General features: G+C 55.1%; 1 protein-coding gene across 1 annotated transcript; it reads right to left on the bottom strand.

Annotated features, from left to right (window-relative positions):
- Positions 1–272: 272 nt before the first annotated feature.
- LOC116938337 (keratin, type I cytoskeletal 19-like) lies at positions 273–26190 on the bottom strand. The gene is made up of 10 exons (XM_032945450.2): positions 25708–26190; positions 21693–21958; positions 16348–16408; positions 12940–13035; positions 11395–11568; positions 10367–10492; positions 9253–9473; positions 8323–8690; positions 6028–6088; positions 273–4485 (listed from the first exon to the last, which is right to left on the bottom strand). The coding sequence occupies exons 1-9, from the start codon at positions 26188–26190 to the stop codon at positions 6030–6032; spliced, it is 1854 nt and encodes a 617-aa protein (XP_032801341.2). The 3' UTR covers positions 273–4485; positions 6028–6029.
- Between the last annotated feature and the right edge of the window lie 257 nt (positions 26191–26447).

Raw genomic sequence — 26447 nt, 5'->3', positions numbered from 1 at the left:
ACACAGAGAGAGTGACACAGAGAGTGACACAGAGAGAGAGAGCACGTGTCAAACACGACCCACCCCGCTGCGGGAACAAACGTAGCCAGGCAGCAGGCAGAGTCGTCAGCTTCGCTGGAGCAGAGGTCACACGGCACGCACCCAGGCGGCACGCACCCACACGGCACGCACCCACACGGCACGCACCCACACGGCACGCACCCACACGGCACGCACCCACACGGCACGCACCCACACGGCACGCACCCACACGGCACGCACCCACGCGTCCTCTCCGCTATTATTCTGCGCGTTCGCTTGGACAATGAAAGTCGGCAATCGGCGCTGTCGACGCATTTGCAGGCTTAGAGAACTCACTCCGCTCCCGCGTCTCCACGTAATAAATGCAGACACTTGTCATCGGCCCGTGGGCCTTATTGGCTCGTGGGCACTGTCCAAAGCGAAACAGCAAAATATCGTCAACAAACGCGACAGCTTATGGATGGAGAAGGGCGCTCGCCCAAAACGCAGCATTTTAACCTTATGGTGGGATCTCGGGGTCCCATAAGCCCCCGGCCCTCGCATGAACTGCGTTGCGACGTCATTTCATGTCTGTTGAAGGCGAACGACACGGCGATCTATTCCTCTCGACGAGCTCTACACGATGCGCTAATCGGAGTTTCAAAGTTGTGTTTCTCCTGCACATTCGTCCTCGCTGCTGCGCTTGGACACGACACGCCATCAGAACGATCCGCGCCGGGTGGGTCGCGGTGTTTGTGTGCTGCGGTGGGACGGGGTTGCCAATAAAATTATTAATAACGATTTTGACTGCCGTTTATTCGGGACCCCGGGGTCCTGCCAAAAGGTTAATTTGTTTAACAATGTTACCAATGCCGATTAGACCCAGAGGCTTAAAACCAGGCCAGAGTTTGCCTGCTCAAACCAGATTTTCCACCGACGGATCATAAACACCCGTCAATTGGCCGATAACATCTGAATATGTAGAGGACCGCGGATCACTGTTACATTGCGGAGCACTGTTACATTGCGAGCACTGTTACATTGCGGATCACTGTTACATTGCGGATCACTGTTACATTGTGAGCACTGTTACATTGCGGATCACTGTTACATTGCGGATCACTGTAACATTGCGGAGCACTGTTACATTGCGGATCACTGTTACATTGCGAGCACTGTTACATTGCGGATCACTGCTACATTGCGGATCACTGTTACATTGCGGATCACTGTTACATTGCGGATCACTGTTACATTGCGGATCACTGTTACATTGCGAGCACTGTTACATTGCGGATCACTGTTACATTGCGGATCACTGTTACATTGCGGATCACTGTTACATTGCGGATCACTGTTACATTGGGGGGCACTGTTACATTGCGGATCACTGTTACATTGCGGATCACTGTTACATTGCGGATCACTGTTACATTGAGGATCACTGTTACATTGCCGATCACTGTTACATTGAGGATCACTGTTACATTGCGGATCACTGTTACATTGAGGAGCACTGTTACATTGCGGATCACTGTAACATTGCGGAGCACTGTTACATTGAGGATCACTGTTACATTGCGGATCACTGTTACATTGCGGATCACTGTTACATTGTGGATCACTGTTACATTGGGGGGCACTGTTACATTGCCGATCACTGTTACATTGCGGATCACTGTTACATTGCGGATCACTGTTACATTGTGGATCACTGTTACATTGCCGATCACTGTTACATTGGGGGGCACTGTTACATTGCGGATCACTGTTACATTGCGGATCACTGTTACATTGCCGATCACTGTTACATTGCGGATCACTGTTACATTGAGGATCACTGTTACATTGCCGATCACTGTTACATTGCGATCACTGTTACATTGCGGATCGCTGTTACATTGCGGATAACTGTTACATTGGGGGGCACTGTTACATTGCGGATCACTGTTACATTGCGGATCACTGTTACATTGCGGATCACTGTTACATTGCGGATCACTGTTACATTGCGGATCACTGTTACATTGCAAGCACTGTTACATTGGGGGGCACTGTTACATTGCGGATCACTGTTACATTGCGGATCACTGTTACATTGTGGATCACTGTTACATTGCGGATCACTGTTACATTGCGGATCACTGTTACATTGCGGATCACTGTTACATTGTGGATCACTGTTACATTGCGGATCACTGTTACATTGCGAGCACTGTTACATTGCGGATCACTGTTACATTGCGGATCACTGTTACATTGCGAGCACTGTTACATTGCGGATTACTGTTACATTGGGGGGCACTGTTACATTGCGGAGCACTGTTACATTGCGAGCACTGTTACATTGCGAGCACTGTTACATTGAGGATCACTGTTACATTGCAGATCACTGTTACATTGCGGATCACTGTTACATTGCGGATCACTGTTACATTGCGGAGCACTGTTACATTGCGGAGCACTGTTACATTGAGGATCACTGTTACATTGCGGATCACTGTTACATTGCGGATCACTGTTACATTGAGGATCACTGTTACATTGCGAGCACTGTTACATTGCGGATCACTGTTACATTGCCGATCACTGTTACATTGCGGATTTCTGTTATATTGCTTTTATGGCTTTATTTTGGTGATTTCAAAAAGTTTTTTTGGTTTGGCCATGTTTGTTTGTTGTAGTACGGAGTTAGACTGATGGCTTTAATCTAAGTTGTCTTGTTGTTGTAGTTTGACTTGCATCCCACTGGGATTTTTGCACACAGCGTTGGTGTACGGTGTTTTTTCTGGAATATTTTGATGTTTTTTTCCTGGATTTTTCTGTTTGCACAGTCACAAAGTCACTTTAAGATGTTTTCTTGTTCATGTTTTTGTTTTTTGTTTGTTGCGGTTGCACCCGATTCAAGAGCCGAATGACTCACAGGGCTATACCAAATAAATGAAACTGAAAACTGAAACTGAACTGAAGCTTGGTAAAAAATAACAGCCACCGTGTTGCTGCCCTCCCCGCTTATCCGGGGATCCGCGCGCCTCTGAGTCGTTCTCCCCCCCCCCCCCCTCTCTCGCCACGAGAGCGAGCAAAATACTGTGCAGCGATGCGATACGAGTTGACATTACGAGTATCAACATTGGTCTGGAGAGAGCAAGCAGGCCGATGGACTTCGGCATTGGGTCTCATCCTCGTTTTGGCTCCGACACGTCACTTATTAAATTTCGTTTCTACCGAGTACCCCCCCCCCCTTACCTGACCCCAACATGGTTCTAAGAAATAAAATGTATGATTAAAGAAACTTCAATACTTTAACATTATTTTCCATTTTGTGAGGTTATCCGAACTAGCGAGTAACTGCAAGCGAATACAAAATTCAACGGACGCTCAGCACGCGTGACGTAACGTGTTCGAGCTCGCTGGTTACTCATAGAAACCGCATTGTTTACCATCAATGACTTTAGAGAAATTTCGATTTAAAGCTTTCGTGACTGCAAGGATTCATCTTCTTTGGTTCTTTCGGTAAAGTCACGTAGAATGAGAATAAAATAATAAATTGATAAAATAAAATAACACAATAATATTCTCACGACGTTTCGGCCACAACACAAGCGGCCTTCAGACAGTCTCGTCCCCTTCACCTGATGAAGGTCGCTTGTGTTGTGGCCGAAACGTCGTGAGAAAATTATTGTGTTATTTTATTTTATCAATTTATGATTTTATTCTCATTATACGTGACTTTACCGAAAGAACCAAAGAAGATGAGTTTAGAGAAGTCTATGATACCGTTCTAGGCTACTGTGCGGATTTAAATGTTATCGTAGTTATTTTTTCATAATAATTCATAATAAAGGTTTTTGGGTTAGATCGCGTTTATTTATAAATGTGTCGTAACCCTCCACCACCCGACACGGCCAATCAGCAAAAAAAGGTGTCACGTTGACAAAATACAAATAATTCACTACTTTAGCCCACCGGTGTGTTGAAGAGTGAATCCACATTTACAGTTTGAGTACGACGTTCGCTGGTAAATATGATTTTTTATTGGCAGATTCATACGTTATCATTTTACACGTTAAAAAATCACCTCGCGCACCCCCTAGGACAATTGTCACGTGCCTGCAGGGGTCCACGTACACCCCGGTTGAGAGCCACTGGGCCAGATCATGTCATTACCGTTATTATTGATAGGTGGAGACGCGGACGAGAGTTCTGCGTACGTGCGCTGAAGATCGACGCGTGGCGAGTGCGTGCACAGCGATCGCTTGGCCCCACGGGTGGCGCTGGGTGGAAACCCAAAGCTGAGAGGGAGTACATTCCACCGGCACGCCACAGCCTGCGCTCAAGGCACGCGCGCAAAAGAGCCACCAGCGAGTGGCCGAGGAGAGCTGAGGAGGAGCGGCAAAAGAAACAACGAAAGCCGACGCGGATTGGTCCCGGGATGATGCCCACGCATCACTCCGCTTCCTAAGCTGTCGTCTCAAGCGCCATCACCTGCACACACACGCGGAGACACACGCACACACACGCAGACAAGCGCACACACACGCACACACACGCACACACACGCAGACACGCGCACACACACGCAGACAAGCGCACACACACGCACACACACGCACACACACGCAGACACGCGCACACACACGCGAAGACACACAAAGATAAAGATCCCCCATATAGCCTTAACAGACTGTAGGGGCAAGTGCTGTTAGCGAGCACCTATGAAGGCCGGAACGTTACACGAGGGGGTGGGTGGCCAGCACCACGCCCGACCGCCTTTGTCTCCCTAGTGGCAATGTTTCCACACCGCACCAGGTACTCATTTGAGGCTGAGTCGACCTAGGGGAGGCCCGGGACCCGTTCAGATAATCGTCACTGGTGTTGGCCGTGAGCGGGAATCAAACCCGGGTCGCCAGGTTCATGGCGCAGCGCGCTAACCGCTACACAGCTAAACTGCAAATAGTTTTAAGAGAAAAGTATCGCGATGTTATTGTGAATTAAGTAAGCTTTGGGATTAAGGGAGGCCCCTTCCATCAGCAGTGATTTGAGTAAGCAATTGCAGGGCTGTGCCCTGTAACCACACTGACCCTCCTTTATGGAAATTCTATTTTTTTGATAGCCTGCCGCCTGGAAAAATATAAGTGTTCCACGAACCTTAGCACACGCAAGATGTGTGTCCTATTTTGAGAATAATAACCATAGTTAATATTATATATTTATAATTTGCAATGGAATTTCTACGTGCATTTGAATAGCGTGTCACTTTAACAAACAATATTATCCATTGGAGGTTTTTTTTGGGTTAGATCGCGTAAATATAAATGTGTCGTTTACCCACCACCACCCGACACAGCCAATTAGTAAAGTTACGTCACGTAAACAAAACGTGCCAATTAGTTACTACTTTTTCATAATAAAGGTTTTTGGGTTAGATCGCGTTTATTTATAAATGTGTCGTAACCCTCCACCACCCGACACGGCCAATCAGCAAAAAAAGTGTCACGTTGACAAAAGACAAATAATTCACTACTTTAGCCCACCGGTGTGTTGAAGAGTGAATCCACAACATTTACAGTTTGAGTACGACGTTTCGCTGGTAAATACATCCAGCATCATCGGGCAATTCGCCAGAATGGTAAAGCCCTCGCTTGCTCCCGGTTTTATATAGAGCAGCAGGGTGACTAGTTACTACTTGAGCACACCCGGTGTGTTGGAGAGTAAACGCATGACATTTGCAATTTTGAGTACTTTGACGTTTCGCTGGCAATTACAACAACAACCACGAGCTTCAAGTGATTTGCCAGAATTGTTTACGTGACAAACGCATCCACACCTCCAGTTAGCACGGTTGGCTGCGTACGATGCGAAGGAGGATCTACATACATACGTACATTTATCCTTTTTATGCTATCGAACCCAAGAAAAAAAACCCTTCATTGCGAGGAATATCGGTCGCGACAGCCGATGCATCAAATCGCCGCGCGCGGCCTCTCAATGCCGCTCGGCGTCTCGCGGCAGGCCAGAGGGCCGCACCTCTACTCCGCCGTGGCAGCGATGGCAGCGGCGGTGGTGGCCAGGTCAGTCCCCAGCAGCTCTGCACGGAGACAAGGAGAAGGCGCTGGGCGTTAGCTAAAAAGGAACGAAACTTGGCACGGTGCAACAAAAACACAAATGACGGATTTTTTTTTTTTTTGGCCAGCGAACATTTTTTAGAATGGCCAACCAACTGAACTATAGGGGATCGCTACCATTAACAAAATTGGTGTGACGCGGCGAGATGCGGTGTCCGTTTGCCCGCTGTCGTTATGCTTTCTCTCCGTTTGCTGACTCAAACTAAAAACTAAACTTTGTATTTGACTAGGTAAGGCCAGCTGAGCTTTTATAGCTCTTTCTCAGACGTTACCTGGCCACAAATGATAGCTCAACGAAGTGGCTTATCATCGTGTGAAAATGTATAGCAGACAAATACTGTTGATTCTAAATGTGGACGGAAAAACTGGCGGACCCTTAGAAAAAAATCCACGCGACCACGGGGGGGGGGGGAGAGAGAGAGAGAGAGAGGGAGATGCAAACTCCAAATATGCAGGCATCAGGATATGCTGCCACGGTGGGCGTGTTTATTGGCACGTTCATCGAGTCGTGAGGTGTGACAAGCGGCCAGGTGGCGACGTGTCCGGGGTTCTGCTCGCAGTTTTGCTGTAGCGGCACACGGTTGTGTTCAGCCAATTTGGGTTCTGACCGTTTTAATGAAACCGGTTAAATCCCCTTCGCACAGCGGAACTTGCAATTGAGAGGTCAGAGGTCGCTCGCTCGATCTCACAGAGTGGGCGAAACATTGGTGCAAGTTTCTTAAATCTGACTCCACACACTGCCCCCCCCCCCCCCCCCACCACTGGTTCTGTCCACCCACGAGCATTGGTTGCGCGCTCCGCGTGATTTGGCGATAAGCAAAGCTTCGTGCAATCTGTAGCGTGATCTTGGACCAACGCCAACAGACGTTTGCATGAAAGAGACGTGGCTGATATCGCTGAACCCTTCCTGCCCGCCTGCCCACCTGCCTGCCCTGCCCGCCTGCCTGCCTGCCCTGCCCGCCTGCCTGCCTGCCTGCCCTGCCCGCCTGCCCTGCCCGCCTGCCTGCCTGCCCGCCTGCCTGCCTGCCTGCCCGCCTGCCTGCCTGCCTGCCCGCCCGCCTGCCTGCCCTGCCTGCCCGCCTGCCCGCCTGCCTGCCCGCCTGCCTGCCCGCCTGCCCGCCTGAGCTGCCCTCTTCCGTCCTGGAACATTTCCGAACCCGCGAGGTGGCTTCAGCGGTAGAGCGAGCGGCTCGCAGTCGGAAAGTTGCGAGTTCCACCGCTTGTAATCATCCCTCCGGGGTCAATGAAATGAGTATCGCTCTGTGGCGAAGTCAACACTGGAATGAGGAATTTCCACCACTGGTTCAGAAAAGCTGTAAACGTGAGATGAGTGCCAATGCCTCAATGCTCATGTGAGCAGGAAATCACTTAGACTCTTTTTTTTGTTACATTTTGAAGCAGGAATATTTCAAATTAAAATGACAAAATCTCGTGATTTGATCACACAGCCAGTACAAGGGGATCATAATTTTGGAAGAACGGGAAAAAGGGCAAAATAATAAAACCACGTCAACTAAACGAAACATGCATTGTGCCGGATGTGTGTGATCGTGAGTGGTTTGGTGGGAAGCAGTGGCTGGCGCATCGTGCTACGAAACCGACGACCCGAGTTCGATTCCCGCTCGTGACCAATAGCAGTGGTGAATATTTGAACAGATCCTGGGCTCCCCCGAGCACCTATTGCGTGCGTAAAGACATCGCCACTGGGAAGATAATGGGGGCCAGAGCGTGGTGCCATCCACCTCACCGTGGGCAGTGCCGGCCTGCATTGGTGTTCGCTAACAGCACTTGCCCAACAGTCTGTTGAAGGCTGTATGGGGGATCTTTGTCTTTGTGTGTGAGTGCGTGCGAGTGAGTGAGTATGCGCATGAGTGTGTGCGTGAGCGCGCAAGTGTGTGAGCGTGTGTGTGAGTCCGTGCGTGGGGAACGGCAGTGTAGCGATTAGCGCGCTGCGCTACGAACCCGGTCACCCAGGTTCGATTCCCGCTCACGGCCAATACCTCAAACGAGTACCTGGTGCGGTGTGCAGTAAACATCGCCACTGGGGAGACAAAGGCGGCCGAGCGTGGTGTTGGCCACCCACCACCTCGTGTGCTTCATAGGCGCTCGCTGACAGCACTTGCCCCAACAGTCTGTTACAGGCTGCACGGGGGATCTTTGTCTTTTGTGAGTGAGCGTGCGCGTGCGTCGCTCTCACCCTCTCCGCTCGTCGTGGCGACCTTGCTGCTGGACACCTCACTGAAGCTTGAGCTGCTGCTCGCGGTGACCTCTTCGAACGTTTCTGTGGTCACCACGACGGCCTCCGCCGCCGCGGTGACAGTGGCGGCCACGACGGGGGCCAGCACGGGGACCTCCACCGCCACCGGTACTGAAACGCCGAGGCCGACCGGCAGAGCCGCGGCGGCGGCCACGGCGGCCACGGCGGCGGCGGCGGCGGCGGTGGCGGCGGTGGCCACGTGGGAGCCGCTGATGCTCGTGGCCCGGACGACGCTGCCCCCTCCGGACGACACAGGGGAGGCGGATGAGAACCTTACGCCGCTCGGAGAGATGTTGACGCCGCCCAGACTGCGGGGTCGGGGCGGAGAGATGGAGAGATGCACAGTGGAGGAGAGAGAGAGAGAGATGGAGATGCACGCGTTAGTCTCGCCTTACGGTCGCGTTACAATCGCGGTCCAATCGTCTTGCAAGAAAAATGGTTTACCAGGTAAGGCCCACTGAGCTGTATAGATATTTTTCAGAAGCGACCTGGACACAAATGAGAGCTCAACGTAGTGGCTCATCATGTGGCTATTTATAGCAGCAGCCAAAATACTCACATTACTCCCCATCGCATTATTCCAGCTTTGCGACGTCGTTACGATCGCGCGGAGTGTCGCGCGGGGTCACGTGTGGTGTCGCACACGGGGTCGCGAGGGGTCACGTACGGGGTCACTCGTAGGGTCACGTGGAGTCATGCGCGGTGTCACGAGGGGTCGTGACGGGGTCGCACAGGGTCACGCGCGGGGTACCGCACGGGGTCGCGCGCGGGGTCACGCACGGGGTCACGCGTGGGGTCAGACGAGCTCAAGTGGGGTCGCACAGGGTCACGCGCGGGGTCACGCGCATGTGAGTGCGAGCGGTCGCCCACATGTCCTCCTCGCCCTCCAGCAGGCGCTTGTAGGTGGCTATCTCCGCGTCCAGCACCAGCTTGACATCCACAAGCGCCTGGTACGCCACGAGCTGGCGCTGCAGGTCCGACTTGGCGGTGGAGATGGCCACCTCGAGGCTGGCAAAGGTCGACTGGTAGCTCGCCACGCTGGTGCTGCTGCGGGCCGAGGACATCGCCACTGTCTGCTCCAGGGAGTAGCTCTGCCACAGGGAGAGTGCGGACGAGTGCGGGCGAGTGCAGGCCAGCGACAGTGAGCAGGGGTGAGTGTTGGTGAGTGTTGGTGAGTGTGGGTGATTGTGGGTGAGTGTGGTTCAGTGTGGGTGAGTGTGGGCGAGTGTGGTTCAGTGTGGGTCAGTGCGGGTGAGTGTGGGTGAGTGTGGTTCATTGTGGGTCATCGGTGTGTGAGTGTTGGTGAGTGTGGGTGAGTGTGGGTCATTGTGGGTGAGTGTGGTTCAGTGTGGTTCAGTGTGTGTCAGTGTGGGTCAGTGTGGGTCAGTGTGGGTGAGTGTGGGTCAGTGTGGGTCAGTGTGGGTGAGTGTGGGTCAGTGTGGGTGAGTGTGGGTCAGTGTGGGTCAGTGTGGGTGAGTGTGGGTCAGTGTGGGTCAGTGCGGGTGAGTGTGGGTCATCGTGGGTGAGTGTGGGTCAGTGTGGGTCAGTGCGGGTGAGTGTGGGTCATCGTGGGTGAGTGTGGGTGAGTGTGGGTCAGTGTGGTTCAGTGTGGGTGAGTGTGGGTCAGTGCGGGTGAGTGTGGGTCATCGTGGGTGAGTGTGGGTGAGTGTGGGTCATCGTGGGTGAGTGTGGGTCATCGTGGGTGAGTGTGGGTGAGTGTGGGTCAGTGTGGTTCAGTGTGGGTCATCGTGGGTGAGTGTGGGTCAGTGTGGGTCAGTGTGGGTGAGTGTGGGTCAGTGTGGGTCAGTGTGGGTGAGTGTTGGTTCAGTGTGGGTCAGTGTGGGTGAGTGTGGGTCAGTGTGGGTGAGTGTGGGTCAATGTGCGTCAGTGCGGGTGAGTGTGGGTGAGTGTGGGTGAGTGTGGGTCAGTGTGGGTGAGTGTGGGTCAGTGTGGGTGAGTGTGGGTCAGTGCGGGCGAGCCGTACTTCGGACAGCGTGGTCTGCAGCTCCAAGTAGCGGCTCTGCGCTTCCTTCCGCACCGTGCTCAGCTCCGTCTTGAGCTCCGTGATCGCCGCCGTCGTTTGCACCGTGGACTCCTGGATTTGCTCCACCTGGCGAGGAACAGCCACGCGTGACACGGCCGCGAACCGCATCACGCTCAACGCTGCGCGATCCACGACATGCCTTAATAGACTGTTGGGGCAAGTGCTGTTAGCGAGCGCCTTTGAAGGCCAACACGGCACACGAGGTTGGGGGGGGCGGGTGGCCAACACCACGCCCGGCCGCCTTTGTCTCCCCCAGCGACGATGTTTACACGACGCACCAGTTACTAATTTGAGGCTGAGTCGACCTAGGGGAGTCCCAGGACACCCATCAAAACGCCTTCAGCCAATTCATTAACGAGCGTTCACAATGCACGTGGGAGGAAACCCCACACCGCGCGCGAGGGTGCAACGCTCTATCCCCCCCGCCCGGCCCGCGCTTGCCGCAACGCCGCAACGGCTTCCCACCGGCGAGCGCGGGCACGGCAGCGCCCTCGACGCCCACGGAGCCTGGCAGGGAGTTTCGCGACGCCCACGGAGCCTGGCAGGGAGTTTCGCGACGCCCACGGAGCCTGGCAGGGAGTTTCGCGACGCCCACGGAGCCCGGCAGGGAGTTTCGCGACGCCCACGGAGCCTGGCAGGGAGTTTCGCGACGCCCACGGAGCCTGGCAGGGAGTTTGGCGACGCCCACGGAGCCTGGCAGGGAGTTTGGCGACGCCCACGGAGCCTGGCAGGGAGTTTGGCGACGCCCACGGAGCCTGGCAGGGAGTTTCGCGACGCCCACGGAGCCTGGTAGGGAGTTTCGCGACGCCCACGGAGCCTGGCAGGGAGTTTGGCGACGCCCACGGAGCCTGGCAGGGAGTTTGGCGACGCCCACGGAGCCTGGCAGGGAGTTTCGCGACGCCCACGGAGCCTGGCAGGGAGTTTGGCGACGCCCACGGAGCCTGGCAGGGAGTTTGGCGACGCCTTACCGTGCTGGTGTAGTAGGCCTCCGCCTCCGCTCGGTGCTTCCGCGCCAACTCCTCGTACTCGTCGCGGATCTTGGAGAGCGCCGTGGTGACGTCGACCGAGCGGACCGTGTCCAGCTCGATGACGGCCGACGTCGACTCGGTGGAGCCCAGCCGGGCGTGGTACGTCGTCATCTCCTGCACGCCGCCACCACCACCACCACCACCCCTCCCCATCAGCAGCGGCCACGTCAAGTCACCCGTCGCCCCCTCTCGCGCTCCCGTGACCCCTGGAACGCCGCTGCCGCGCCACCGGCTCACCGCTGCGGCCCGCCGCCAGCCGCCCCGGGACACATTTCCACACCCGGCATCACCACGTCCAGTATTCCTCTCGCCCGTGGCCCGGTCAGTGGAGTGACAAAGCGGCGAGGCTTTCGTCACTCAACTCAGCGGGGTTTGTGTGGCTCCCCACGCCGTGCGAGGTCGTGGGGGTTCGCTGGACCTCACCTTCACCACGCTGGGTCGGTGCGGGTCGGCGAGGCGGGGGTGAACAGACGATTGCAGCGATGTACAGTTCAACCGTGGATGTTTCTGCAATCGCCTCTGCTGTCCACCACGTAAGCCCCGCAGCAGGCTATAGCACCCGTTTCATGCACGGTGGTTACCCACCCGCCGAATGCATTTATCCAGTCTCTAAGGCCGGCTTAGCTACGGAGATCTGACGAGCTCGGGCACGTCCCGGTTGAGTCGGCCCGTTCCTGCCTTTCCGCTTGTGCCACCTCGATGGTATGATTATTATTATTACCATTCGCCTCCATGGGCACCCTTGCCCATCAACACGGTTGGCGACGTACGGGGCAAAGGAAGTTCTACAAAGATACACTTGGCGCGAGGCCATCAATCTCACGCGCCACGACGCTGGGTGGCAACTGGTGTCCACGTGGCCCACGGGAAGGAGGGGGCCCAGGTACAGGGCTATGAAGAAGATCGAGGGGGGAGGAGAAGGAGGTGGGGGAGGTGGATCTCGGTCCCCGTTTAATTTTTGCTCCACCGAGGCCTCTGCAAACCACGGTCACCGCGTCGCTCGCTTTCGGGAGGTGCGCTTCTGCGGCCGTCTGGAGCGCTCTTCCCTCCGATGTTGGGACACCACTGCAGCCATGCACTATTAAATCACTTATATCGGAAGCTCATTTCGTTCGAGCTGCGTTTTGTGTTTAGTTTTTTTGTCCTTTCCCCGCACCCCCTATTCACGCGGTTGGCTACGTATGGTGCTAAAGAAGTTTAACGTGCATACATCCACACCGACAAGGGCGCTGCGGCACCGGTGTCAGCACCCGACAGATGTCAGACATCACCACACCGGACTCGCTTCGAAGGATGCCGCGACACACAGAGAGACGCGAAGGGACCTCTGCTAAGAGATGCCAGTGAAGGAAACGTTCGCACGCCGTCAGCCCCTAAGGCCGAGGGAACGGAAGGAAAGGAAGGAAGGAAGAATGGGATCGCAACGGTGTTGCTGGCAGACGCGGCGTGACTCTGGTGGTGGAGCGCCTTCAGCCCAGCACGTACCTCCTCGTAATTAATCTTGAGGAACGCGAGCTCTTCCGTGAGGGAGGTCATTTTGGTGGCCAGGGTGACCTTGGAATCGTTCGCAAACTCGATGTCCTGCCAGGGGTGGGGGGGGGGACACCACCGTCAGACGCACGCAGAGAGCAAGAACAGAATGTCAACATCGCACTGGCACCTTCAACATTCCCTCCATAGACTCAACTCCTGCCTCCCCGCATGACTAATCTCATCCCGCATGACTAATCTCATCACTCCACTCCCCTCCACGCACTCTCCTCCCTCTCCCCTCTCATCTCACTCCCGTCCACGCACTCTCCTCCCTCTCCCCTCTCATCTCACTCCACTCCCCTCCACGCTCTCTCCTACCTCTCATCTCACTCCACTCCCCTCCACGCACTCTCCTCCGTCTCCCCTCTCATCTCACTCCACTCCCCTCCATGCTCTCTCCTACCTCTCATCTCACTCCACTCCCCTCCACGCACTCTCCTCCGTCTCCCCTCTCATCTCACTCCACTCCCCTCCATGCACTCTCCTGTCTCTCCCCTCTCATCTTACTCCACTCCCCTCCACGCACTCTCCTCCCTCTCCCCTCTCATCTTACTCCACTCCCCTCCACGCACTCTCCTCCCTCTCCCCTCTCATCTTACTCCACTCCCCTCCACGCACTCTCCTCCCTCTCCCCTCTCATCTCACTCTACTCCCCTCCACGCACTCTCCTCCCTCTCATCTCACTGTACTCCCCTCCACGCTCTCTCCTCCCTCTCCCCTCTCATCTCACTCTACTCCCCTCCACTCACTCTCCTCCCTCTCCCCTCTCATCTCACTCAACTCCCCTCCACGCACTCTCCTACCTCTCCCCTCTCATCTCACTCCACTCCCCTCCGCGCACTCTCCTACCTCTCATCTCACTCCACTCCCCTCCGCGCACTCTCCTACCTCTCCCCTCTCATCTCACTCTACTCCCCTCCGCGCACTCTCCTGCCTCTCCCATCTCATCTCACTCTACTCCCCTCCACGCACTCTCCTACCTCTCATCTCACTCCACTCCCCTCCACACCCTCTCCTCCCTCTCCCCTCTGATCTCACTCTACTCCCCTCCGCGCACTCTCCTCCCTCTCCCCTCTCATCTCACTCTACTCCCCTCCACGCACTCTCCTACCTCTCCCATCTCATCTCACTCTACTCCCCTCCGCGCACTCTCCTGCCTCTCATCTCACTCCACTCCCCTCCGCGCACTCTCCTCCCTCTCCCATCTCATCTCACTCTACTCCCCTCCGCGCACTCTCCTGCCTCTCATCTCACTCTACTCCCCTCCACGCACTCTCCTACCTCTCCCATCTCATCTCACTCTACTCCCCTCCGCGCACTCTCCTGCCTCTCATCTCACTCTACTCCCGTCCACGCACTCTCCTACCTCTCCCCTCTCATCTCACTCCACTCCCCTCCACGCACTCTTCTACCTCTCATCTCACTCTACTCCCCTCCACGCACTCTCCTACCTCTTCCATCTCATCTCACTCTACTCCCCTCCGCGCACTCTCCTGCCTCTCATCTCACTCTACTCCCCTCCACGCACTCTCCTACCTCTCCCCTCTCATCTCACTCCACTCCCCTCCACGCACTCTCCGCTCCACCAACCAACACGTCGTGTCTACGTACCCAGTCAAACAATTGTCCGGTCGGGGGGGGGGTGGGGGGTCGCTCATTCTGCTGTGCTGCTCCCAGTGTCTGGAACTCCCTTACCCCAGTCATGCTGTGCTGCTTCTATTAAATCACCTCTGCCCAGCCTTGCACAACAACCTCATTGTGTCTGCAAATCTCCGTGCAGTATAATGACAAATCAACTAAATCGACGCACGTGTTTACTGTCCTTTTGTTCTTAGCCGCACCTCCGATGAGCACGGTTGGCTACGTACGGTGCGAAAGAAGTCCTACAGTACGCACGTACATATCCGTTTGATGCTCCCGTCAATGAACGCGTCAATGCCCTGGGATCGGCCTCGGGATGCGTCTGAGTTGAGTCTTCGGCGCTGATTTGCGTTTGTGCAGCCTTTCTCGATGCCTCGCGTGACGCGGTTGCGTTTTGTTGTGGGCCCGATTGCGATTTGCTTCACTGCCGGGCCTTTTTAGTTCGCTTTGTTTGAGCTTTTTGCCACTTTTGGTGAGCCAGGCCACTCTTGCAAATGAGGGCCTATCCATTATAGAGGTTTTAGTTTGGGTTAGATCGCGTAAATATATACATGTGTCGCTAAACCCGCCACCACCCGACACAACTAATTAGTAAGGTTCGTCACGTACACAGAACGTGGCCAATTCGTCACTAGTACAGCACTAGTGTATAGTGTAGTGTATAGTAGTGTATAGTGTAGTGTATAGTGTAGTGTATAGTGTAGTGTATAGTGTAGTGTATAGTAGTGTAGTGTATAGTGTAGTGTATTGTGTAGTGTATAAGTGTAGTGTATAGTGTAGTGTATAGTGCAGTGTGTAGTACAGTGTATAAGTGTAGTGTATAGTGTAGTGTATAGTGTAGTATACTAGTACAGCACACCGGTGTGTTGGAGAGCCAAGCCACAACATTTACAATCCGAGTACGACGTTTCGCCAGTAATTAGAACGGCGCGATGTAACCCAAGGCACCCGTGTTACGGATGATATTGGTCGCGAAAGCCTCCTACGCGTTCATGCTTTGGTGTTCTCATTCTTCTCGTGCTGTTCGCCTTTGTTTCACCCTTTGATCTATGGCACCGGTGAGACGAAGGCATACAAGAGGCTGTCGCCGGCGTTAGGCCAATCCGTTTCAAGGGCAATGCGTAACATTGTTGTGAAAGCATCTTTGTTGGTTGGTTTTTGATTTTTACCACAGGTATGTTTGGTTAAGGCAGACCTGACGCCTTGTGATATAGGTGTGTGTCTTTTTGGTGTGTTTCAACGTCTTAACATCTGCTGTGTTTTTTGCCAGAGAGGGTGAATGCTCTCCTTTTCCCACGATTCCAGTCAACTTGAATTCTCAGCCGCTGAAACAAAAATCGAACTCGGAACGTGAAACTAAACGGACGTCCACATCGAACACGGAGGATTATCGTGATCCAATATCACGACTCACAACTGGTGTGTGAGCAGACCTCACGAGACTGGAGAACCTTTTCGCAAATTCTCCCCGACGATGACGATGATGGTGACGCCGTCTCTAGCTGCAGCGTCAGCGGAGCGTCGCTCCACATTGAAATCGTGTGACGTTGCTCCGAGGCGACCATAAATTGGCCGCGTGTGTTCGCGACACGTGACAACTTTATTCACTGGCCGTGTCACGTGTCACGGCGCACGGTTCGACTTACGAGGCGATCTGACCGCCCCCTCCCCACCCCCGCCCGCAGTCGTTGTCGGCCGACCGCGGCAACGTCCACTCACCTTCTTCATGAGGCTGATGTCCGACTGCAGCTGGTAACGAATGCCCGTCTCGAACTCGTACCTGCACGCCGCAACGACGCCCATCGATCACTCGGCGTGCGGAGCGCTCTCGTTACCGTCTGCGCCGCTCGTCCTGCAGCAGCAGTGACGGCTTCGTGTATACTACATGGGCCAGCGTGTTTGGTGAGCAGTTGTGGTGTTATTGCTGATTACTGTGGTGATGGTGGTGGTGGCGGTGGTGTTGGAATGGTTAGCGCGCTGCGCTACGAACCCGGCCACCCGAGTTCGATTCCAGCTCACGGTCAACAGCAGTGACGATTATCTGGACCGGTACTGGGCCTCCCCTAGGTCGACTCAGTCTCAAATGAGTACCTGGTGCGGTGTGTAAACATTGCCACTGGGGAGACAAAGGCGGTCGGGCGTGGTGCTGGCCGCACAGCCCATCGTGTGCCGTGCCGACCTTCACAGGTGCTACTCGCTAACAGCACTTGCCCCAACAGTATGTTAAGGCTACACGGGGGATTTTGTCTTTTGGAGCGGTGGCGCAGCGGTTAGCATACAACGCGCTACGAATCCAGTAGACTGATTTTGATCCCGGCTCACGGCCAACATCAGTAGCACTCCCGTGCCGTGCCAGTCACCGCCGGTGAGTAGGGGGGTAGCGGTGAGTAGGGGATCGGTGAGTAGGGGGAGTAGCGGTGAGTAGGGGGGTAGCGGTGAGTAGGGAGGGTCGGTGAGTAGGGGGGTAGCGGTGAGTAGGGGGGTAGCGGTGAGTAGGGGGTAGCGGTGAGTAGGGGGGTCGGTGAGTAGGGGAGTAGCGGTGAGTAGGGGGAACGGTGAGTAGGGGGGGGGGTCGGTGAGTAGGGGGGTTGGTGAGTAGGGGGGTAGCGATGAGTAGGGGGGTAGCGGTGAGTAGGGAGGGTCGGTGAGTAGGGGGGTAGCGGTGAGTAGGGGGGTAGCGGTGAGTAGGGGGTAGCGGTGAGTAGGGGGGTCGGTGAGTAGGGGAGTAGCGGTGAGTAGGGGGAACGGTGAGTAGGGGGGGGGGGTCGGTGAGTAGGGGGGTTGGTGAGTAGGGGGGTAGCGATGAGTAGGGGGGTAGCGGTGAGTAGGGGGGTAGCGGTGAGTAGGGGGGTTGGTGAGTAGGGGGTAGCGGTGAGTAGGGGGGTAACGGTGAGTAGAGGGGTAGCAGTGAGTAGGGGGTAGCGGTGAGTAGAGGGGTAGCGGTCAGTAGGGGGGTAGCGGTGAGTAGAGGGGTAGCGGTGAGTAGGGGGGGCGGTGAGTAGGGGGTAGCGGTGAGTAGGGGGTAGCGGTGAGTAGGGGGGTAGCGGTGAGTAGGGGGTAGCGGTGAGTAGGGGGGACGGTGAGTAGGGAGGTAGCGGTGAGTAGGGGGGTAGCGGTGAGTAGGGGGTCGGTGAGTAGGGGGGTAGCGGTGAGTAGGGGGGGCGGTGAGTAGGGGGGTCGGTGAGTTGGGGTAGCGGTGAGTAGGGGGGTAGCGGTGAGTAGGGGGGTAGCGGTGAGTAGGGGGGTAGCGGTGAGTAGGGGGTCGGTGAGTAGGGGGGTAGCGGTGAGTAGGGGGGGGCGGTGAGTAGGGGGGTCGGTGAGTTGGGGTAGCGGTGAGTAGGGGGGTAGCGGTGAGTAGGGGGATCGGTGAGTAAGAGGGGTAGCGGTGAGTAGGGGGGTAGCGGTGAGTAGGGGGGGGCGGTGAGTAGGGGGGTCGGTGAGTTGGGGTAGCGGTGAGTAGGGGGGTAGCGGTGAGTAGGGAGTCGGTGAGTAGGGGGGGACGGTGAGTAGGGGGTCGGTGAGTAGGGGGGTAGCGGTGCGTAGGGGGGTAGCGGTGAGTAGGGGGGTAGCGTGAGTAGGGGGGTAGCGGTGCGTAGGGGGGTAACGGTGAGTAGAGGGGTAGCGGTCAGTAGGGGGGTAACGGTGAGTAGGGGGGGTAGCGGTGAGTAGGAGGGTAGCGGTGAGTAGGGGGGTAACGGTGAGTAGGGGGGTAACGGTGAGTAGGGGGGCCGGTGAGTAGGGGGTAGCGGTGAGTAGGGGGTCGGTGAGTAGGGGGGTAGCGGTGAGTAGGGGGTCGGTGAGTAGGGGGGTAGTGGTGAGTAGGGGGGGCGGTGAGTAGGGGGTAGCGGTGAGTAGGGGGTCGGTGAGTAGGGGGGTAGCGGTGAGTAGGGGGGTAGCGGTGAGTAGGGGGTCTGTGAGTAGGGGGGTAGCGGTGAGTAGGGGGGTAGCGGTGAGTAGGGGGTCGGTGAGTAGGGGGGTAGCGGTGAGTAGGGGGGGCGGTGAGTAGGGGGTAGCGGTGAGTAGGGGGTCGGTGAGTAGGGGGGCAGCGGTGAGTAGGGGGGGACGGTGAGTTGGGGGGTAGCGGTGAGTAGGGGGTAGCGGTGAGTGGGGGGTCGGTGAGTAGGGGGGTAGCGGTGAGTAGGGGGACGGTGAGTAGGGGGGTAGCGGTGAGTAGGGGGACGGTGAGTAGGGGGGTAGCGGTGAGTAGGGGGGTAACGGTGAGTAGGGGGGTAGCGGTGAGTAGGGGGTAGCGGTGAGTAGGGGGGTAGCGGTGAGTAGGGGGTAGCGGTGAGTAGGGGGGTAGCGGTGAGTAGGGGGGTAGCCGTGAACAAGAACATGTTCAGGCATCACTCGCCACTGACGTTGGCCGGGAATGAAAACGCGGGTCACCGCCGCTCCCCACGCAGGCAACGTGGGTGTAATCGTCGTTGTGCGGAACAGCCGGGTCCACCCTTGGTCACGCGCAAAGTCATCACTCAAACGTAATCATCGCCTGCAACTGCTTTGTCCACTCCCGAGCGAGCCGCTGTGCATAAATATTTAAAACCGACGAGGACGTTCGACAGCGCGTCCAGGATCAGAGTTTGCAAAACGCGCGGCACACGGCGAATGAAACGCGTCGCTACAGATCGCCAAGCGGAGCGACGCTTGGAGAGTCGAGTCCACTTCTACTGGGAGCAACCGGTTGCGCTTGTTGCTCGCAACCAATAACAAGATACGTCCACGTATGAGCGATTCAGTCGCCTGGAACCAGTTGCGTGCAGCTGTGTTGTGTTCAACTGGAACTTGGCTTAAGCAACCAGTTACACAACTGCGGCTCGCAACTGGTCGCAAGAAACGTCCACATACTGCACAAGCGATTCAGTCGAAGGCAACCAGTTGCATGCAACCGAGTTGCGTGCAACTGGACCTGGCTTCAGCAACCACTGCTCGCAACCGCTCGCGAGTAGACGTCCATGCACAAGCGATTCAGTTGCATGCAACCGAGTTGCATGCAACTCGGTCGCACGAGTCGCTCGCGGGTCGCTCGCGATCCACTCGCGCGACTCAGTTGCGGAGTCAACGTCCGCAGGGAAGCGACGTCGCAGAAGCCGAGAGGAACGAGATAAACATTTTTTTTACAAATGTTACATAGAAAACAGGGGGAAGATAGACATAGAGTAGGGAGCGAGGGGGTGGAGAGGGGGGCTAGAGAGAGGGAGTAGAGAGAGGGGGTAGAGAGAGGGGGTAGAGAGATGGGGTAGAGAGAGAGAGGGGGTAGAGAGAGAGGGGGGTAGAGAGAGGGGATAGAGAGAGAGGGGGTAGAGAGGGGGGGTAGAGAGAGGGGGTAGAGAGGGGGTAGAGAGAGGGGGTAGAGAGAGGGGGTAGAGAGAGAGGGGGGTAGAGAGAGGGGATAGAGAGAGAGGGGGGTAGAGAGAGGGGGTAGAGAGAGGGGGTAGAGAGAGGGGGTAGAGAGGGGGTAGAGAGAGAGAGGGGGGTAGAGAGAGGGGGTAGAGAGAGGGGGTAGAGAGAGGGGGTAGAGAGAGTGGGTAGAGAGAGGGGGTAGAGAGAGGGGATAGAGAGAGAGAGGGGGTAGAGAGAGAGGGGGGTAGAGAGAGTTGGTAGAAAGAGGGGGTAGAGAGAGGGGGTAGAGAGAGGGGGTAGAGAGAGAGGGGGTAGAGAGAGAGGGGGGTAGAGAGAGAGAGAGAGGGGGGTAGAGAGAGAGAGGGGTAGAGAGAGAGTGGGGGTAGAGAGAGGGGGTAGAGAGAGGGGGTAGAAAGAGAGGGGGTAGAGAGAGAGAGAGGGGGTAGAGAGAGAGAGGGGGTAGAGAGAGGGGGTAGAGAGAGGGGGTAGAGAGAGGGGGTAGAGAGGGGGTACAGAGAGAGAGGGGGGTAAAGAGAGGGGGTAGAGAGAGGGGGTAGAGAGAGGGGGTAGAGAGAAGGGGTAGAGAGAGGGGGTAGAGAGAGAGGGGGGTAGAGAGAGGGGGTAGAGAGAGAGAGGGGGTAGAGAGAGAGAGGGGGTAGAGAGAGAGAGGGGGTAGAGAGAGAGAGGAGTAGAGAGATGGGGTAGAGAGAGAGAGGGGGTAGAGAGAGAGGGGGGTAGAGAGAGGGGATAGAGATAGAGGGGGTAGAGAGGGGGGGTAGAGAGAGGGGGTAGAGAGGGGGTAGAGAGAGGGGGTAGAGAGAGGGGGTAGAGAGAGAGGGGGGTAGAGAGAGGGGATAGAGAGAGAGGGGGGTAGAGAGAGGGGGTAGAGAGAGGGGTAGAGAGAGGGGGTAGAGAGGGGGTAGAGAGAGAGAGGGGGTAGAGAGAGGGGGTAGAGAGAGGGGGTAGAGAGAGTGGGTAGAGAGAGGGGGTAGAGAGAGGGATAGAGAGAGAGAGAGGGGGTAGAGAGAGAGGGGGGTAGAGAGAGTTGGTAGAAAGAGGGGGTAGAGAGAGGGGGTAGAGAGAGGGGGTAGAGAGAGAGGGGGTAGAGAGAGAGGGGGGTAGAGAGAGAGAGAGGGGGGTAGAGAGAGAGAGAGGGGTGGAGAGAGAGTGGGGGTAGAGAGAGGGGGTAGAAAGAGAGGGGGTAGAGAGAGAGAGAGGGGTAGAGAGAGAGAGAGGGGTAGAGAGAGGGGGTAGGAGAGGGGGTAGAGAGAGGGGGTAGAGAGGGGGTACAGAGAGAGAGGGGGTTAGAGAGAGGGGGTAGAGAGAGGGGGTAGAGAGAGGCTCGCGTGAGCGTTATTCTCTTGAGTGAGAGGGGGGGGGTAGAGAGAGGGGGTAGAGAGAGAGAGGGGGTAGAGAGAGAGGGGGGTAGAGAGAGAGAGGAGTAGAGAGAGGGGGTAGAGAGAGAGAGGGGTCGAGAGAGAGGGAGGGTAGAGAGAGAGAGGGGGGTAGAGAGAGGGAAGGGGTAAGAATGAGGAGAGCAGAGCGTTAAGTCTCTTGTGGAATCTTCCATTAAAAGGGGGGGGGGGGGGGGTTACATAAAGCAAAGCATTGGGAAAAAAAACGAAATGATGAACGAAGAAAAGTGCCGACTACACCGAGCATCTTCTCGTCTCCTCTGATGGTCAATAAAGAGAGGAGGGCGAGGGAGAGTGACCGCTCACTTGGCTCGGAGCTCGTCGGCGGAGGCGCGCACGTTGTCCGCCTCCACCTCCAGGCTCACGGCCTCCGTGGCGAGCGTCTCGAGCGTGGAGCGCAGCGCGGCCACGCGCTCCTCGTAGTCGACCGCGAGGTCTCCGTCGGGGGTCAACGGCGCGCCCCCCGCCAGCACCTTCAGCTGCGCCTCCAGCGCCGCGTTCTCGCGCTGCAGGAGCCGCACCTGTGGTCGCGTGCCAAAGCCGGCGTCCTCGTTATCGTCGTCTCCATCGTCCTCGTTATCGTTATCATTGGCTTAATCATCTTTGTCGTCATCGTTATCATCGTCTGAATCATCGTCGTCATAGTAATCATCGTCATCATTATCATGGGGCCGGTGGCATTGCCCTGCCGTAGTGCGTTTGCCACTCGCTGCAGAGGTTCGCAGTTCGAATGCAGCAGGCAACCCTGGTTATTACTGCGGCCTGTTTAATCACCGTGATATTCCATGAGCTGTGTGATTTGCAGTCGACGTTAAATATCTCATGACGTCATTAAAAACCAGTTAGACACTGTGTGCTGGCGTTAGGATCCAAATTTTCCGTAAATAATTTAAAAGTTACCCCACATTTTACTGGATCGGGTTTAGAAACATAGCGGCAATCATTGCCCCCAGTTGGCAGACCAATGCCCACTTGCGGGCCGGATGCTGCGTCATAGTGTGCCGCACAGGGACAGCTGCCACTGAGGGTGCCCTTTGAATGTTTCAGATGAGAGATGACCAGTGCCGGATTATTCTCGTAGGAAAAGTAACTACGTATGCTACGGGCCCCGCACTTTCAAGGGCCCCGCGCTAAATGCTTTCAAGCTATCAATTCCGGTTCAGTGACTCTGCACTTGCTCTATTACTATAGTACTATACTGCCTTCAACTTTTATGAAAGACTGGGTGCTTAAGGTTAGCGATTTGTCGTGTTATCTGGCTGTATAGCAAATGAAAAAATACAATAACTTTAGTATGCACGTAAAAAATGTGTGTTTTAATATTCGTGTGGTTTTTATTTAGGGTCCCTTTATAACAAATGCTACAGGCCCTGCACTAGCTTCGTCCGGCACTGGAGGTGACGGAAATAAATGTTCAACGTAATCTTGTTTTATTTTTACCAGGTAAAAACCACGTCAGCATGTGCTGATTTGTTCACGATTTTATTTTCTCCTGTTAAATATGGATATATTTAATTTCTTAAATACATGTTTTTTTAAACCTGTTAAACTAACCATTTAAAAGTAGTAAAAGTGTCAGCCAAGTGATAGTTCTACCATAGTTCTACCCCCCCCCCCCTTTCCCCACCCCTCCCATCGCCCCCCTCTCCCCGCCGTCATGAGCTGGCAGCAAAAGTTCACGACGGAGAGTTTTTGAAAATAAATTCGGTGAGACGCCGCCTGCGGCCTACAGCGCGTGGTTTACCCACACGGCGGGCTACCAGCGCTGCACAGCACCGCGCAGGCTGACAAAAAAAATCCCGCTGAGCTTCTGCGATCTGATGCAATGATGATAACACTGTGTAACAATTTTTTGTGTGTGTTTTTTGTTCCTGTTTCTGACATTGAAAATAGGTACATTTCAAAATATCAATGTCCTGGTCACAAAAGCAAAGTTTGTCGGGAACAATTACCATTTGCTATACTTTTTAGGCATACGCAATTACGAAATAACATTTACTACTGAGGAACAAAAATTGTGTTTCAGAGTGTAATAATCAAACAAGGTTACATCACGATCAACAGCTGAGCAACGTGAACGTGTACCGCACATTCAATGTATTTCGTGCCTCCATGTAACACGTGTATGTGTGTGGTTTACACTGAGTGGAGAGAGGCCTTTTGATTGTGATTCTTTCCAACTCGCCCCCCCCCAATTCAACTCGCCCCCCCCCCAGGCCCCCCCTTCCCCCGCCCCCTAGCATGGCCTTGCTGATCACATTCCTGTATGAGACAGCTCATCGTGCCAGCTGCTTCATGAGCGTCGTTGACATAATCAAGTTGCGACAGGCCTTGGCTGGTGCAACGTTGAGTCGTGATCGGCGTCGAATTCCGTCGATGCGTCCGCAGGTTGACACAAGCGACGCGTTGTGACGTCAATGTGCTCTGAGGGATCCGACCACGTGCTCTGAGGTTGCATCAACGGGTTTTGGTCGTGATGGCATTTCGACCCTGAAATTCTCTCTGTCGCATCTCGGGTAACCGGACAAAGAGAATGGCGTGCGCGTTAATAGATCGTGGGTCAGAGGAGAGATCTTTTTTTATGTTTACAGGCGAATGAGGGAAAGTTATGGACAAAGCAAGAAAAATAATCGAGGCTAATAAATCTGGCAAAAATGCGAAGTTTCAGACACGCGACCGGAATGACTGATGACGAGACCTCGTGGTGGACGGATCACTGGAAGGTGCTGGGGGAAACGAGGGAAGGTCACACACGGTATGACTGTCCAACGTCAATCGTTGGACGGAAGCCGTCTCAGTTTGAAAGACGCAGCGATGGATCCGTGAAGGAATCGGCCATGCGCCCCCCCCAGTGGCCCGAAAAACCGATAAACCGGAGAAGGTTTAGAAGGGATTGCGGGTAAGCAGAAGGAGAGGGATGTTATTTTAAGGTGAAGGAGGAAAGAAGAGGAGATGAGGGTACAGGGAAGGTGACTTCTGTGTGGAATAAAGCGTTTGATCACCATGAACTCTCGATTATCCGGATTGCAGATTCACCGTGCCCAAACTACACTTTTACACGCGCAGCCGGGTCCAACAATCAGCTGCTCCTCACTCATTGAGGGGTCAAGCAACTCAGTGCCCACGTGACCGCAAACTTGCCGGCAAATAGTTCAATCACTAAACTAAACCATTGTTTTTATTTAACCAGGTAAGGCCCAGTGAGCGATATAGCTATTTTTCAGCAGCGACCTGGTCATCGCAAACGATAGCTCAACGAAGTGGCTTATCACGTGGAAATTTATAGCAGCAGCAGCAGCAAATGTTCGTCGCGTGACCGTCAAACGCATCGCCGGCTATTCTCAGGGCCGGGATATATAATACGCACATACATAAACAATCGGCGCAGAACCAAAGGTAATGCGCGCTCGTTGGTGACCGGGCTGACACCATAAACTGGCCCCACTCGAGAATCTGGAGTAAGTAATGTTGTGTTTCTGAAACCCGGATTCGAATCCAGGATCTCAGCGGTGCCAACTCAACAGAGACGACGATGACGATGATGATGGTGGATTCACTGAGTGATTCATCAAATCCACTGTTCAGCTCCACACACATCAAATCCACTGTTTGCAAACATGTGCACACCCAGGCCGCATCAGTGACAAAGAACTGAACTGGTTTTGAAATGTATGGAGTTGATGGTCTCAGCCTGGCCACGCATGAGCACACACACACAGAAACCCATCACAATCACTTTGGTTCTGCACTAGAATGGAATTGTGTAAACATTATAGAAAGGACCCTGGTTAAAACAAGTTTTGGGGAATTCCTGACTAAAACAGACACACTATAATTGAGAGCTGAGCAGAGTCTAACACTTTCACAAATCATGTAGATATGCACAGGCAATAGGTTAGAACTCAATACAACACAGTAATGTTGGATGTGTGATGCCATCGCATCTCATGGCACCTTATAAACAGTGAGGAGGGGATCACTAAAAGTGAATAATTTAAAGGCATTCCGTCTACTATACACAGCACATAAATCACAAATAATTTACACTGGCAATAGCTGTTAAGAAATAAAATGTACCTTAGAACTATGTAACGTTTGTAAAGAAGCTAAACAATAACTACATTTCAAATCCCATACGGAAATGCATTATCCGACTCTTTTCCTGATGGGCGTTTTGAACCGAAGAAGCTTCCAGCACGTGACAGCGAAACGTCAGACTTCACGACAAACAAACAAACACGCGATACAAAAACCGAAAGAAAAAAATCCCATCAAGAGCGTCGCCGCCGCTCCCGCCCCCCCCCCCCCCCCCCCCACTCGCCTTCTCCACGTAGCCCGTGAAGCGCTGGTTGAGTCCCTGCAGCGTGGCCTTGTGCCCGTTTCGAGTGGCCAGAGGCGGCACGGTGGCGAGCGATAGCGGCGGATGCCCCCCGGCCAGGCCCCCCGACAGCATTGAGCGCCCGGCGGCGAACGCGGGGCTCCCGTACGGCAGGAGCGCCCCGCCGCCTCCCCCGGCAGCCAGACCCAGACCCAGTCCGCCTCCGAAGCCTACGGCGTAGCCGCGGGACGCGCCGAGCCCCGTCTGGAGCGAGAGGCCACCTTGCCCCATGGCCACCCCGTAGCCACCACCTAAACCCAGGCCGAGCCCCGCCGCACCGGAGCCGTACACGCCGTAGCCCCCTGCAACACCACCACCACCGTACGTGCCCATTCCGCCCCCCGCCATTCGAGCGACGGACGCTCCAAGGCCGTAGGAGGACGACGATGCACCCCGGCTCATTTGGAAGCCGTGGAATGAGGCCATGCCACCGTGCGTGTTTGTGTTGCTGCAGGAGCGTTCGGACAAGCGGGTGTGCGGTGAGCTAGGGGGATGTTCCTGTGCGTTTGGTCTGCAGGGTCCAACGGGACTGTCTCTCTCTCTCTTGTCTTGTGGACGTGTGGGGGGGTGGGCTCGTGGATCGGCGAGCACGTGTGTTATAGTGCGCGCGTGTAGTCGTGTGCGTGTGTGTGTGTATATACGCAGTGTACCGATGGACAAACTCACACGCGCGTGTGCATGTA

Source organism: Petromyzon marinus, chromosome 19 (assembly GCF_048934315.1).
Source record: "Petromyzon marinus isolate PM22_M1 ecotype Great Lakes invasive population chromosome 19, UKy_Petmar_22M1.pri1.0, whole genome shotgun sequence".
In the NCBI taxonomy this organism is placed as follows: Eukaryota; Metazoa; Chordata; class Hyperoartia; order Petromyzontiformes; family Petromyzontidae; genus Petromyzon; species Petromyzon marinus.
The sequence above is the reverse complement of the archived record's forward strand: the minus strand, read 5'-3'. Positions and strand labels throughout refer to the sequence as shown.

What these genes read in the sequence shown, in the direction of transcription:
- LOC116938337 (XM_032945450.2), bottom strand. Translation starts at nt 26,190, where the DNA reads ATGGCCTCATTCCACGGCTTCCAAATGAGCCGGGGTGCATCGTCGTCC. An exon ending in TCACGGGCTACGTGGAGAAG is followed by an intron (nt 21,959 to 25,707) that starts GCGAGTGGGGGG and finishes AACGATAACGAG; the next exon opens with GACGATGGAGACGACGATAA. An exon ending in CGCCACGACGAGCGGAGAGG is followed by an intron (nt 6,089 to 8,322) that starts GTGAGAGCGACG and finishes GTCTCCGTGCAG; the next exon opens with AGCTGCTGGGGACTGACCTG.